The following is a 13066-nucleotide window of genomic DNA, read 5'->3' as shown; positions in this document are numbered from 1 at the left end:
ATCTGCGGGTCCCTCAGATTTGGGATGTTGTCCCGGGTGGTGTCAACTGCTCCCCTCTCGCAGCTGGTCTGGCTGTGGAAAATAAAGAGAGAAAATAAACTTTTCCGTTAAAAGCATTTGCCGAAAATCATGCCAGTATAGACGTAGCCTGTGTGTGTGTGTGTGTGAGAGAGAGAGAGAGAGAGAGTGTGTTGAGGGCAATGTGGGAGACCGTGTGCACCTGAGTGTGTCAGTGCACTGTCTCTTTAAGTTGAGCGCTCAGAAGCCTGAATTCTTGTTCAGTTCAGCAGCACCCATTCCTGAGCCAGAGGCACCAGCACAGAGAGGGTCTTACCCCAGCTCATTGGAGACACGTTCAGACAAAGAGCGTTGGTAAGTTCACCCAGCATCCATAGATCAGCTTCCCAAAGAAGAAGAGATTTAAGTGTAAACATGGGGCTTACAGTCTCTGTAGTAGTGGATGCTGCTGAGGAGACAGTGCCTCTGGCTGAGGCTGGCATAGGGAGAGATAACTGTGCAAACCTTTGGACCCAGAGTCCTGCCAGGGCTACCAATCCTGGGCATAAAGGAACAGACTGGAAGAAAGAGTCAGTTTTCCTTCACTCTAGGCAAGCAGCAAAAACGTCCTGTCTGCAGATCAGTTGGGGGGAGAAGATGGTGCTTCTGATGCCAATCTGCTTCCCCTGCTTGCTGCTGTTTGTGGGCAGCCTAGAGTGGTAGGGGGAAGTGAGAGCAAGCAAATATGGGGAAGAAGTGTGCATGACACATTTAGTCTTAAAAAAGAAGACTGAGAAAGGTCCTGAAAACAGTCTTCAGGTATATTGAGGGCTAACATAAAGTGGATGGTGCTGATCAATTGTTTTCCATCTCCACTGAAAGTAGGACAAAAATAATGGACTTAATTTGCATCAGGCAGGCCCACTGATGGAGAAGGGGGCAAAAGGGACAGCTATCCCAAGCATTTTAAACTGCCGTTGGAGCCTCGAGTGACATCCTCAGGGCAACACTGAAGGGCTGGTGGGGCAGGGGAAGGTGAAAGGGGGCTAGCCCCAGCCCTGTCCCTGCCAACCTTAATCTTCTATAATTCTTTCTTTTGGGGGGTCCTGAGAAAGCTGTGCCTTCAGAGTTTGGTGGCCAGAGACAATGGCTGCTGGCTGGACACCCTAGTGCTGCTGTCAGCAGTTGGGAGAGGCAACTGGGAGTGGGGCTTAGACAAATTTTGGGGTGGCTGAAGTTCACAAGGAACCCTCCCTAGTGCCACCCCACCTGACAATGAAGGGTTAAAAGAAAAGAATTGGTACACCCTTCCCCAAAGCAAAGCTGATAAGGTCATTAAGAGATAGAGGCTATGTCTACACTACAAAGAAAAGTCAAAAAAAGATACATACGCAAATTGCAGTTTGCAATTTGTGTATCTTTTCCCGCTTTTCTTCCAAAAGAGGCTTTTCCGACATTTAGTCCATCTACATGAGGCCAAATATTGGGGAAAACCCCTTTTTCGGAATATCCCTTCTTCCTCGTGAAATGAGGTTTACAAAACGCGTCCTCTTTTCTGAAAAAAAATGTTGGAAAAGTGGACACATTCCTTGGACGAATCAGAGCTTTAAGTTCTGTAGTCTAGATGTACCCTGAGTGTGCTAATAATGGAGCTTTGTAAATGAGTGTGAATAGTGAAGTCAAAAGCATTGATCAGTAACTGGATTACAGTTTGGCTGTCCCCCTCTACAATATAAATCTGGTGTAGTTGCCCTGTTATAATAGCCTTTAATGCACAAACTGTAACAGAAATGAACAACTAATAAGCTCTGCAACTATTGAGCTTAGTCACTAATGTTGGGATATAGTTTCATGAGCCAAGTTAGGAGCAGGTATGTGGGGGTTGGCACAGACACACCACAGAAAACAACATAATTTCTTGGGAATAAAGTCCCTCGTTCACCCTCAAATACAATTGGTCTCCTCAGCACCCTGACATCAATTCCTCAAAAAAAGTGGTGGTGGTGGAGGTGGGGGCAAAGGAGGCAATTGCCTTAGGACTCAGCCATTCAAAGGGGCCCAGCGCATCCAGCTGCTGCCACTGTTGCTGCAGCAGCGGCTCGGCTGGAGCTCCAAGCCCCTTTGAACTGCCACAGGAATGCCAGAGTATCACTTTCCATGGCTTTGAGGGCTGAGGGACACAGCTTTGCTGAGGTCTGGGCAGCGCTAAGGGCTGACTACACTCAGTCCCATCCCTTCTGCCTTCAGCCTTGCCCCTTCCAGGGTGAGCCACTTGCCACCTTCACCCAGGGTCCACAATGGCTTTTGGCCCTGCTGCCTGGCATCATGCACCTTCAATCATTTCCTACCTTTTTATTTATCAATTTGCCTCTGTCGTTCACTAAGTTTTGCAGGAGTGAATGGTAGCCTTTTTGGTTCACATACTCACTTTCCTTTTTGGTAGGCAAACTATTGAGATATGGGTGCCATGAGAGCTGTCCTTATCCATATACAGAATACGCAGTTGCAAAGGGTACCTGAAGATTTCTGGCACCACGGGGTCTTAATATCCACCCAGGTCCTGCCTCTTCCTATCTCTGTTCTGTGACTCTGCTTCCTCCAGAGAGGATCTAGTTAACGTAAAAGTGAAAAAGCCTGACAGACCTGTTAACAGAATCAGGGAAAGTGGCCATTTAACAGGCATTTCCTACCCTTATCAGTTTCTGAATTTACTGTATTAGCAGGACTGTATTACCCAATAGGCAGACTAAGCACGTGCTTAGGGCACCAGCAAAGCAGAGACACCAAAAAAAAAAAAGAGAGATTTTATGGTATAGTATTGTTTTTATTTTGAATTACATATGGGGGGGCACCATAATCTTTTCAGTGCTTAGGACCTCTAACGGTCTTAATCTGGCCCTGGTTATTAGTCTACAGGATTGTTTAAATTTTGTTTTAAAAATATTCCATTAGTGTGTTGCTGAAGATTATAAAATCACATCTCTAAAAAATGCCCCCCCTCCAGATGCCATCAGGCATAGGGACACCAATTTAATAGTACTGTGTAGGTTCCCATAAATTCTAAGTACGCCTCAGGTGTCATTGCCCTGCATAGATGGGAAACCCATTCTCTCAGATCCAACCATTTTTTATGGAAGTTTTCTTCTGGCAACCGTGCATGGGTAGATGACAGTGCTAAATGACTCACAATGGCATCTGCTTGTGGAGAAAGACATCTCCATAACCTGTTGATAGATAAGAGGAGTACTGGCCTTTTCTGAACATCCCAGCATTCAATGACCAAAGAGTTAAACTCAGGTAGCTAAGAGATGTTGGCAGGGATCCAGGAAAGCCAAGGGTGCGGGGAGAGGGTAAGATGTTGAGATTTGAAATGAAAGAGGTCCTGCTGGCTTTTTCTTCTTTCTGCGAGTTTTAAACCAGGAGATGGGGGAACAAGATGAATTGAACCAGGCAGAACTACCATACCTAGAAAGAATGCTGGGTGCGCGCGCACGCACGCACACACACATACACTCTCTCTTTCCTTTAAGCCAGGATGGGGAACCTTTTTTGTGTTGAGGTTGCTGACCCACAGATCGGGGGGAGGAGGGCTGGAGTGCTAGCATTGGCTCCTCAATGCTGGGGGAGGCCCTAAGCCTCACCAACCCAGGAGCTGCATCTGGCCCCTGGGCGTTAAGTTCCCCACCCCTGGGCTGTATCCCAGAGTTGGAATTTCTTTGTGTTTTAAAACTGTTTGTTTCTCAGTTGCTTTAAAACACCTAGCAGTATGCTTTATCAAGTACATCTTTTTGTTTTCTGAATAATATCTCCTTTTTTAAGGCGCTGATTGGATTCTTGTGTCCTGAAAGGTAATAGAAGGTCTGCGTATGCATGTCTAAGACTAAGAGGTCAGCTATCAGAGATTGCAGTCTGTTTTCTCTTTTTTCCAAGCTATTGTGGTAAAAGAGGTTGGGGGGTATCCTTCTGGAAGAAGTGCAAGTGTTTTCTTCCTGGGTTCAAGAAGAAAAGAGGGGGTTGTTTTACTTGGGCTACATCTACACTGCACCTCTCTTGGGCAAAAGCCTATGCAAATGAAGCGTGGATTTGCATATTGCCGCACTTCATTTGCATAATTAATTAGGGCCCATTTTTGCACAAGAGGCTTTTGCTCAAAAAGGAGCTGTGTAGATAGGTCCTTTTTGTGCAAAAATACTCTATTGTGTAAGAACCATTCTTCCTTGTTTTTTCAGGAAGAACGGCTCTTTTGCAAGAGGGGGTTTTTGTGCAAAAAGGACCCGTCTACACAGCTGCTTTTTGCACAAAAGCCTCTTGTGCAAAAACAGGCCCTAATTAATTATGCAAATGAAGTGCAGCAATATGCTAACCCACGCTTCATTTGCATAGGCTTTTGTGCAAGAGAGGTGCAGTGTAGACGTAGCCTTGGTGGTGGCAACTACTTCCCAAAGCTAGGGAGTCTGTGATCCTGAGGAGCTTTTAATCAGAAACCTACAGACTGAGGCAAGGTATTTTTAAGATCTCTTGCAAGTCCCAGAGTGAGAAACAGCTTTGACACCTGTATAGTGGCTGGAAATGCACATAAAGGAACTTTGGCACATGCTTATGGTGGGGGGCTTCAGAGATGAGGCCAAATCTGAAGTATTGTGTCCAGTTCTGGGCCCCCCCACTACAATAAGGATGTGGATGCATTAGAAAGGGTCTAGCGGAGGGCAACCAAAATGATTAGGGGGCTGGAGCATATGACCTATGAGGAGAGGCTGAGGGAGTTGGAGCTGTTTAGTCTGCAGAAGCAAAGAGTGAGGGGGATTTGATAGCAGCCTTCAACTTCCTGAAGGGAGGTTCCAAAGAGGATGGAGAAAGGCTGTTCTCAGTAGTGACAGATGGCAGAACAAGGAGCAATGGTCTCAAGTTGTGGTGGGAGAGGTCCAGGTTGGCTATTAGGAAAAACTATTTCACTAGGAGGGTACTGAAGCACTGGAATAGGTTACCTAGGGAAGTAGTGGAGTCTCCATCCCTAGAGGTGTTTAAGTCTGGGCTTGACAAAGCCCTGGCCGTTGATTTAGATGGGGTTGGTCCTGTCTAAAGCAGGGGGCTGGACTTGACCTCCTGAGGTTTCTTCCAGCTCTTTGGTTCTATAATTCTATGATTTCTGAGGCTTGCTGGGTTTTTTGGAATACTTTATTTAGCAATTAACGGCAACCCCTTAATTTGTATTGCGGCTGCATCCAAAGATCTCAGCCCAAAGGAAGGTCCAACCCTGCCAGGTCCTGTACAAATAGCTCAGTCTCTCCCCCGCAGGGCTAAGTCTATTTTACAAGACGGGAGGAGGGCGGGGAGGCGACGCCTTGCAGTCTCGGTATGAAGATCACAGAGCCTGCAGGGCAGTTTGCTTCCCAGCGCAAGCTGCACCCGTAGGCCAGGAGCTCATGGCCACCCATGGGTGGGCGGGATCCTACCTGCGGGGCTGTTAAGGAGAGTGAGTGGGATGTGACCCAGCGGAGCCGGCCCCGTGCAAACCCCCCAGGCCAGGCAGATCATGGGCTGGGGTTCGGGCCCCTCCACAAGCCAAACACGCGTGAAAGCGGCGCCCAGGCCGGGCGCTGCTCGTCAAGGGGCCGGGGCGGGGCCGGCGCTGGAGGGGCGGGCCTGCCGTTATAAAGGTCTGATCCGGGCGCCTGCTCTGCCCGCCGCATCGCCGCTCTGCCAGCACCATGGCCCTGTCCAGCGACCCCGCCTTCAGGAAGCTCGCCGAGTGGCACAAGGCGAACGCCGCCAGGCTCGTCCTGAGGCAGCTCTTCGAGGCCGACAAGGACCGATTCCAGGCATTCAGGTCAGCCCGCGGGGCGCCCCCCCGGGCAGCGGGGACGGGGCGGCTGCAGGGGCCTTCCCGCCCCACCTGTCCCCCCCCCCCCGCGGGTAGCGCCGCGCGCTCAGCCTCTTGCCCCAGGAGCTGCCATCTGCCCGAGCAGGGCCGCAAGGGCGCGAAAGCCGTGCAGGGCGGAGAGCGCCCCCCCCCCCCAGTGGGGGCTGCCGTGCGGGGGGGCCCTACTGCAGCGACTCCCCCGCCCCCCAAGCCGGCTGCCCGCCTGCCCTTGACTCATCCTTGCGGCACGGTACGTGCCGGGAAGCACGGCGGGGAGAGGGGCATTGTGGGTCCGGCGTGTCCCGGCTTCCCCCTCAGCGCGCTGAGTCATGGCGAGCCCCACGGCAAGAGGGCCCGGCCCGGCCCCCAGAGCCGCGCGGGGCCCGGCTGTCAGCAGCGGCGCCTTGGCTCCCCGCATGGTTACTCAAAGCCCATTGCCACAGCGCTAGTGGCTTGTGACACAGGAAGGGGAAGCACAAGGCGAGGCGCAGGGTTTAACGCTGCTCGCCCTCTGTCAAATGGAGCCGAGATTAGCCTGGCTGGCTGGCGGGGTGATTACAACGGATTTATTGTCGGGCTTCAGGGGTGTGTGTGTGTGTGTGTGGTGTGTGAGATGTAGATACCCTGAGCGTTCAGCCTTCTAGTATACAGATCGTCAGTGTCCTGACCTTCCTCGCTGGGGTGGGGTCATCTTAAAAAGGGACTCTACAAGGCATTTTATGAGCTGCCTAACTAAGCATTTTTAAAAGTGTTGAAGACCAAGTTGTCTATTACTCCACATTAATGTCCAAGAAGTGCTTTCTTGCATGCCAACACCCTCCATGCTGATGAAAGAATAGATTTTTTTTTTTTTGTTTAAATGTTCATCGTGTAATAATTGTTCTTATGATCCTGGTAACAAGATTGTGCTACCTTGCATTTTAAAACAATATACCTATTTCTTTGTAGCAGAGACATGAAACAACATTCTGATTTACAAGGTTTTCCTGTCTCTAATACTGAATTTGATACAGACTGAATTTGATAGCTTTTTTGGGGGGGAGGAGGAGAAGAGAGGAGGCAGAGAAGTCTAGAGGTGTGACTAGTTCTACAACCTTAAAGTCTAGAATGCCGATTACTTTGTTCCTTTTGCATGCCTATAAGAACACAGAATGTCAGTGTTCTTGTTGCATTCATCAATGCATTACACTCTCCCTTGCCATACACCTGCAAATGCTTTACACAATGTCACATGTATTTGTGATTATTTTTTAAATGCATGAGTCTTTTGACAAATGCTGAGCAGTTAATCCATCACTTGAATTACATTTGACTGCTCCTTGAAATCCAAACTTTGCACCATGACAGAGGGAGCTCATTTCAGAAGTGTGGACTGTCTTCTAAGAATACCTTACCATTAATCATAAATACGTGGAGATTTCAGCACAGGACTACTTGTTTTTAAGTTACAGAGTAATAGAGCTACCCCTCTGAGTGAGTATACACACACACACACACTTACTCACACTCACACGCTCTCTCTTATAGTATATGCTACTTACAGCTTGCCCAGTTAGGAAAGGCTTGTACAAAATGCACTTTTACTTTGGACTACCCTTGAAAGGTGCTCTCAAACTTGAGTTGATGCAGAGTGTAATTTCTAGGCTAGATTACAAAGACCTAAATTACTGTAGTAAGGTCTGGGACACAGAGAGCCTCTAGGCTTGCTATTGGGGGAGAAAAGTATTAGATAGGAATTTGAGTAATGATGGTTTCAAGGTTGCAAATTGCTGGAAAGGGTTACATTGCTTAAGTGTCCATGTGGCTTACGTGACAAGTCTGTTTCCACCTGAGTAGCACCATCTAACAGGTGCCGCACTGCAGAATGTGCATTGTAGCAGAACATTATTGATAGGGTTTTTAGGTTTCTTTTTAATTTTGTGTGACTCTAAGGATTTTTAAAATAGAATTACATTGTACTCCTCCATACTCCAGATGATGTGTGGATAGTAGTTAGATTTGTTGTGATAGCCAGTAGCAGCTACAATGAACAGATCTTCTCTTAACTAGAAAGTAAGCTGGGAAGCTGTTTTTCTTCATCTGAACAATCTTTGATCTAGTCATTCATAATTGTTTCTTTTTCTCCATTTTTAGTAAGTAATATTTTTTGTCTTGGGATACTTAGTTTTCTATGTTTAAGGTTGATTTCTCCCTCCCCCCATGAATAAATAAAATTTCTGTAAGACCATGGAGCCCAAGTTTCAAGAATGTAAGTGCTAACTCCTTTGTTCTAAATTATAGTTTGGGATTGTTTTGTAGAATTTATCTAAACTATGAACATATTAATATACAAAAGGGCATGATATTTCATTAATAAAGTAAGTTCGAACTTTTGATTAAGGGATTTAGTATCCGTTTAAAAATGTGATAAACATAATGTAGCTTCTTAAAAGAATTGTCTGAACTTCATTTTTATGCTGCTTTTAACTAAGTCTGTTTAGAAACAGTTAAAATTGCACAAATCCCTTATGTGGCTGTAGTTAAATGTTACATGTTGTAAAAGGTACTTATACAAGTATAGCAAGGTTTATCTGTATCCATGTGCTTATAGCAAGCTATATTGGTATAAAGGTGCTTATACCAGTATAACTTCATCCATATGAGGTGTTTATCTAAAAGTGCAAAGACATTAGTCAGACTAGGAGCAGCTGTAGCAACCGCCAAAGCAGGGACCTTTCAGACATGCAGAGAACGTCCTACAATTTTAACTAGACCTTCTTTGCTCTGTGCTGACTGGATGTTTTTGCTACCATTCTCCCTTGATTGCATCACCTCAGCTTACTCTGCACCTGCCTCTTACACTTTCCACCTTCCCTGCCTTCCTCACCCCACTACCCTTTAATGTTTCTTTTCCCTTCACTTTTATTTTCATTTAGCTGATCCAGTCTAACACTCTTCCCCCAATTAAAATAAAATGTGCAACTAATGACACTTGCTGCCATCACATTGTTCATTCTACTTCAATTGTAGACTCTTTTTCCACACTCAGTTTGTCAACTTAGACTATAAGCTTTTTGGAGCAGGGCTGTCTTACTATGTTTATACAATGCCTAGCACGGTGAGGGTCCCCTTCTTTGCTGGCCCTTATGCACTACTGTAGTAAACATACTTTCACCTTTGGTTCTGAGAGCTGGTGTGATGCCCTGGTAAGAGACTGTCCAGTTGCAGGTGAGGTTCTGTGTGCTGCCAGCACTCTGGATGGCACAGCCACATATGTTTGCTTCAATTCTGGTGCTCCAGTGGCTGGGTAGCAGATGACTACACTCCCATCCCATGCTGCATTTGAAGTGAAAAAGACACTGTAGTAGTCTTTCTGCTTTTGATCTCTTTGATGGTACCCCTTACAGTCCCTAAAACGCTTTGCCTTTTCTACCTCTTCTCACTTAAATCTATCCAGAAATTTTAGTTCTGCTTGGTTTAGAGCAGTGATCTCAACCTTTTTAAGCACAAAAAGATCACTTTTTTACTTTAAATGCAATCCAGGATCTTCCTCAAACCCAAATACTCTTGCTCTACCTCCTTTTTGCCCCTTCTCCAAGGCCCTGCCCCTGCTCACTCCATCCTCCCTTCCTCCCCATCCTTCCTCCCTTTGATCAGGCAGGGGCAGACGGTTGGCATGCAGGCTCTGGTCTTGGGTTAAAGGGTATGGCTACACTGCCGCTTTTTTTATTCCCTGATTCTTCTGTAGGAAATGGTTTTCCAACACTGACTGGGCCAAATGTCAGGGAAAAAACCTTTCGGAAGCCCCCTTATTCCTCGGAGAATACAGGGGTGGCCGAAAGAGCATGTTTCCACTTCTGGTTTTTTTAGTGGAAGAACAAACACGTCCCTGGATGCAGAAGAGTTTTCCTGGGATCTCTGGTATCCTGGGGAAAAAACCCTGCAGTCTAGCTGTAACCTCACTAGGTTGACAGGAGGTGTGGGCTTGGGAGTGGGAATGAGGGATTTGGGTGTAGGAAAAAGGTTGGGAAGTGCAAGCTCTGGGAGGGAATTTGGATGCAGGAGGAGATGAAGGGGATGCTGGCTCGGAGAGGAGGCTCCAGGCTGAAGAGTATTGGGCTCAGTTGTAGGGTTGGGGTACTGAGCAAGCCACAGGCTTGTGAATGTGATGGTGCATGACTTTGGGTTGGGGTATGTGAGGGGCTCAGGGCTGGGAGTAGGAAGGGCTTAGGACACAGATTTGTGGTGTGTGGATGGTGCAGAAGTGTTGTGGCAGAAGACTGGGGATGTAGGGGTGCACGAGTTTGGGGATGAGAGGCTCAGGACAGGGGGTTCCAGTGTATGATAGGTTCTGATTTGGAGAGTGGTACAGGAGTCTTATGGTTCTGTGGCCAGATAGGAGCTTGGTCCCAATTAGGGGTTTGTTGGCCAGGCTTCATTTTTAAATAAAATATTATGTCAAGCACAAAGTTTCAGTGTTGTCTTTATTTATGAGAAGGGCAAGGACCCTGTTTTGAGTTAGACTTACAAAAAAGTCAGTTGGGGCCACACAAGTGAGATGCAAAAAAACTCCTCCAAAAGGCACCCAAGCCTCACTAATGTGGCCTCAACTGTGCTGGTGGGAGCAGGGGACATGGTACTGGGGAAGGGTGCTTGGGACCGGGATGGGGTGCCAGTGGAGGCAGGGGACAGGGTGCTAGTGGATGCTGCAGCAAGGAACGGAGTGTTGGTGGGGTCAGGGAACAGGGAGTCCCTGGCACTTGCTGCCTCTGAGGACTCCTCTTCACCTACCCCTCTCCATCCTCCCTGCTGGGGAAGCACAGCCTAGCGCATGCCTGCTCTGGGGGCAACTCCTCCCTCCCCCGCAGGGGAAGCTCGTCCCAGCATGCGCTGCCTCCAGGGACTCCTATGGCTCCCCCTCTCCCCCCCTTCCCCCCAGTCCCTGTCATGCCACAGTCCTGGGTCTGGTACCTTGCCGACTGTTTGGGGGAGGGGGAGCAGCCAGCACACTTCCTGAAACCCTGGAAGTGGGGTGCAGCTGCGGGACTTCCGTCCACCCTTCAAGAAGCCAGTGCTACCTCCATTGTCACTGGAGGTAGGCAATGGGGCTTCTTGGGGGTGGGAAGAAATGGGGGGGGGCGAATGCCTCAACAGACTGGTCAGACCTCTCTGATTGACCAGTCGATTGCGATCAACTGGTTGGTGACCATGGACTTAGATGCTTAAACAGTAGCTCTTTAGGAATATGCAGTTAACAAACCATTTCTGTTGGCAGTGTGACACTGAATACCGATCATGGGGATATCTTGGTGGATTATTCGAAGAACCTTGTTACAGAAGAAGTCATGAAGATGCTGATAGGACTGGTAATTCTTTACATTCACCTCGATCTAATAAAAATGAAAAGTTGTAGAAAAATGTAGCGCCATGTAGCGCCAACTCAGATGGTTCTAACACAGGACATTAACGTCCAGTTCATCAAGGCAATTTGAGTGCCTACTGAAAACCTAAATACTTTTGAGAGATTGGCTGAAGTTCTCTTCCATCTTAACAAGGAGTTGGTAAGCACTGAGCCCATGAATCTTGCAGACAATGATAGGGCTGTTTTTCACTGCTGTGTCTTCTGTTCAAGGCCGAGTGACCCTGTCAAGAGCTATTCTAACAAAGCCTCTTCATTTGGCCATGAGCTCCACCTCCCTACCCACCTCAGGAGCCTTTTAGCTGTGTAGCTGAGCCACCGGTCTAAGATAATACCAGTGAGGTCTGCATTAACATAAGATAGGACTCCTCATAAAGTTGATAAAGGGAAGGTTATGTCACAAAAGATGTCCCTGTCTGTGGCGCAATGGCAGAGGGCTCCTCTATGCTAGCTGGCTCAAACCACCATCACAGCCCCAATCTGTGTCTACAATGCTAATATTCACTATATAACACTGGGCCATTCTCATCTAGGGTTTATCGAACCAAAAATGTTTCTCTTGTCAATCGCATGTTTTTAAAGATAAATACATGTCTCTTAACAGCAGTTCCCAACCTTTCTTTATACTGTGGACCAGCAAACCCATTCACAAACTTGTGGTGAACTGGTATCATTTTATTTTCATAATCTTTATGCAAATAAAGTTTGTGAATGGGTTTGCCGGTTCATGGTATAAAAAGCCCTCACCCCCAGAACCACCCAGTGCCAGCCGTAATCCCTAGAGCCCCCACTACCCTCCCAGTGTCAGCCCCTTGTCTCCGGCGCCTCCAGTGCCTCCCTCATCTGTCTTAACTGCCTCCAGCCACCAGCTGAGCACTGTTCCCCAGGTCACAGCTGCTCAAGGCTGCCATGCCATGCCATGCCATGCTGGACTCTGCATTGCCCTCCCACCATGCAGCAAATGGCACTTCTGCGGCTGGGAGGAGATCCTGCCTCTGACAGCTGCTGGTTGGCTGCTAGTACTTCTAAGCATGATGCATCAGATACAACTGAGTAGACAGGGATGATAAATCTGGACATCATTAAACTGAGTACTAGTAGAAATTTGGGTGAGCAGTAAAAAATTACTTTCACTCAGTTTTTTCTGTTGACTAAAATAAATAGGCTATTGATTGACGTTGAAAGATGAAACTGAGTAACTTTAGAAAGTGGAGATTTTGTCACTTTGCCTATACCACCCTCTCCGCTGCCCCCATATGTGAACATCCTTTAACTGGTCTCATTTAAAATAGGAAAACCAACTCTTACAGTTGTAAACTACTGAGTCATAGCAGCTGATAGAACTTTTGTTGTGATAGGCCTGCATTGGAAAGGCAATGATTTTTTTCCATAAGACAAACTGGCTATGTGGGAGGCGCTAGCATTTTCTGCCTTTAAGTGAATTATCTGTTTGGTTTTTTTACCCTTCTCAGGCGAAGTCAAGAGGTGTTGAAAATGCTAGGGAGCAAATGTTCACTGGAGAGAAGATCAACTTCACTGAGGTAAGGTTATTTCTTTGTGTGGCTCTGTCTTCTAGGTCAGTGGCTCTCAACCTTTCCATACTGCTATACCCTTTCAGGAGTCTGATTTGTCATACATATCCCCAAATTATACCTCACTTAGAAACTACAGGCTTAACAAATTCAGACCTAATACAGAAGAGTCACAGAACACTATTGCTGAAAAATTGTTTGCTTTCCCACTTTTCCTATACAATTGTGAACTAAATGAGTTGGAATATCAATATTTATTTGCATTTTAGTGTGTGGTAT

The 13066-nt window shown here is 47.1% G+C and overlaps 1 protein-coding gene across 1 annotated transcript in view; it reads left to right on the top strand.

Annotated features, from left to right (window-relative positions):
- The first annotated feature begins 5645 nt into the window (after positions 1-5645).
- Positions 5646-13066, top strand: part of GPI (glucose-6-phosphate isomerase) — a 28054-nt gene continuing 20633 nt past the window's right edge. Inside the window, exons 1-3 of the mRNA XM_075940083.1 lie at positions 5646-5824; positions 11112-11202; positions 12728-12796. Coding sequence (XP_075796198.1) covers positions 5706-5824; positions 11112-11202; positions 12728-12796 — 279 coding nt within the window. The 5' untranslated portion in view covers positions 5646-5705. The remainder of the gene's footprint in view (positions 5825-11111; positions 11203-12727; positions 12797-13066) is intronic.

The sequence above is a fragment of the Pelodiscus sinensis genome, chromosome 12, assembly GCF_049634645.1.
Source record: "Pelodiscus sinensis isolate JC-2024 chromosome 12, ASM4963464v1, whole genome shotgun sequence".
NCBI classification, from domain to species: Eukaryota; Metazoa; Chordata; order Testudines; family Trionychidae; genus Pelodiscus; species Pelodiscus sinensis.
This window is presented reverse-complemented; position numbering and strand designations above follow the sequence as displayed.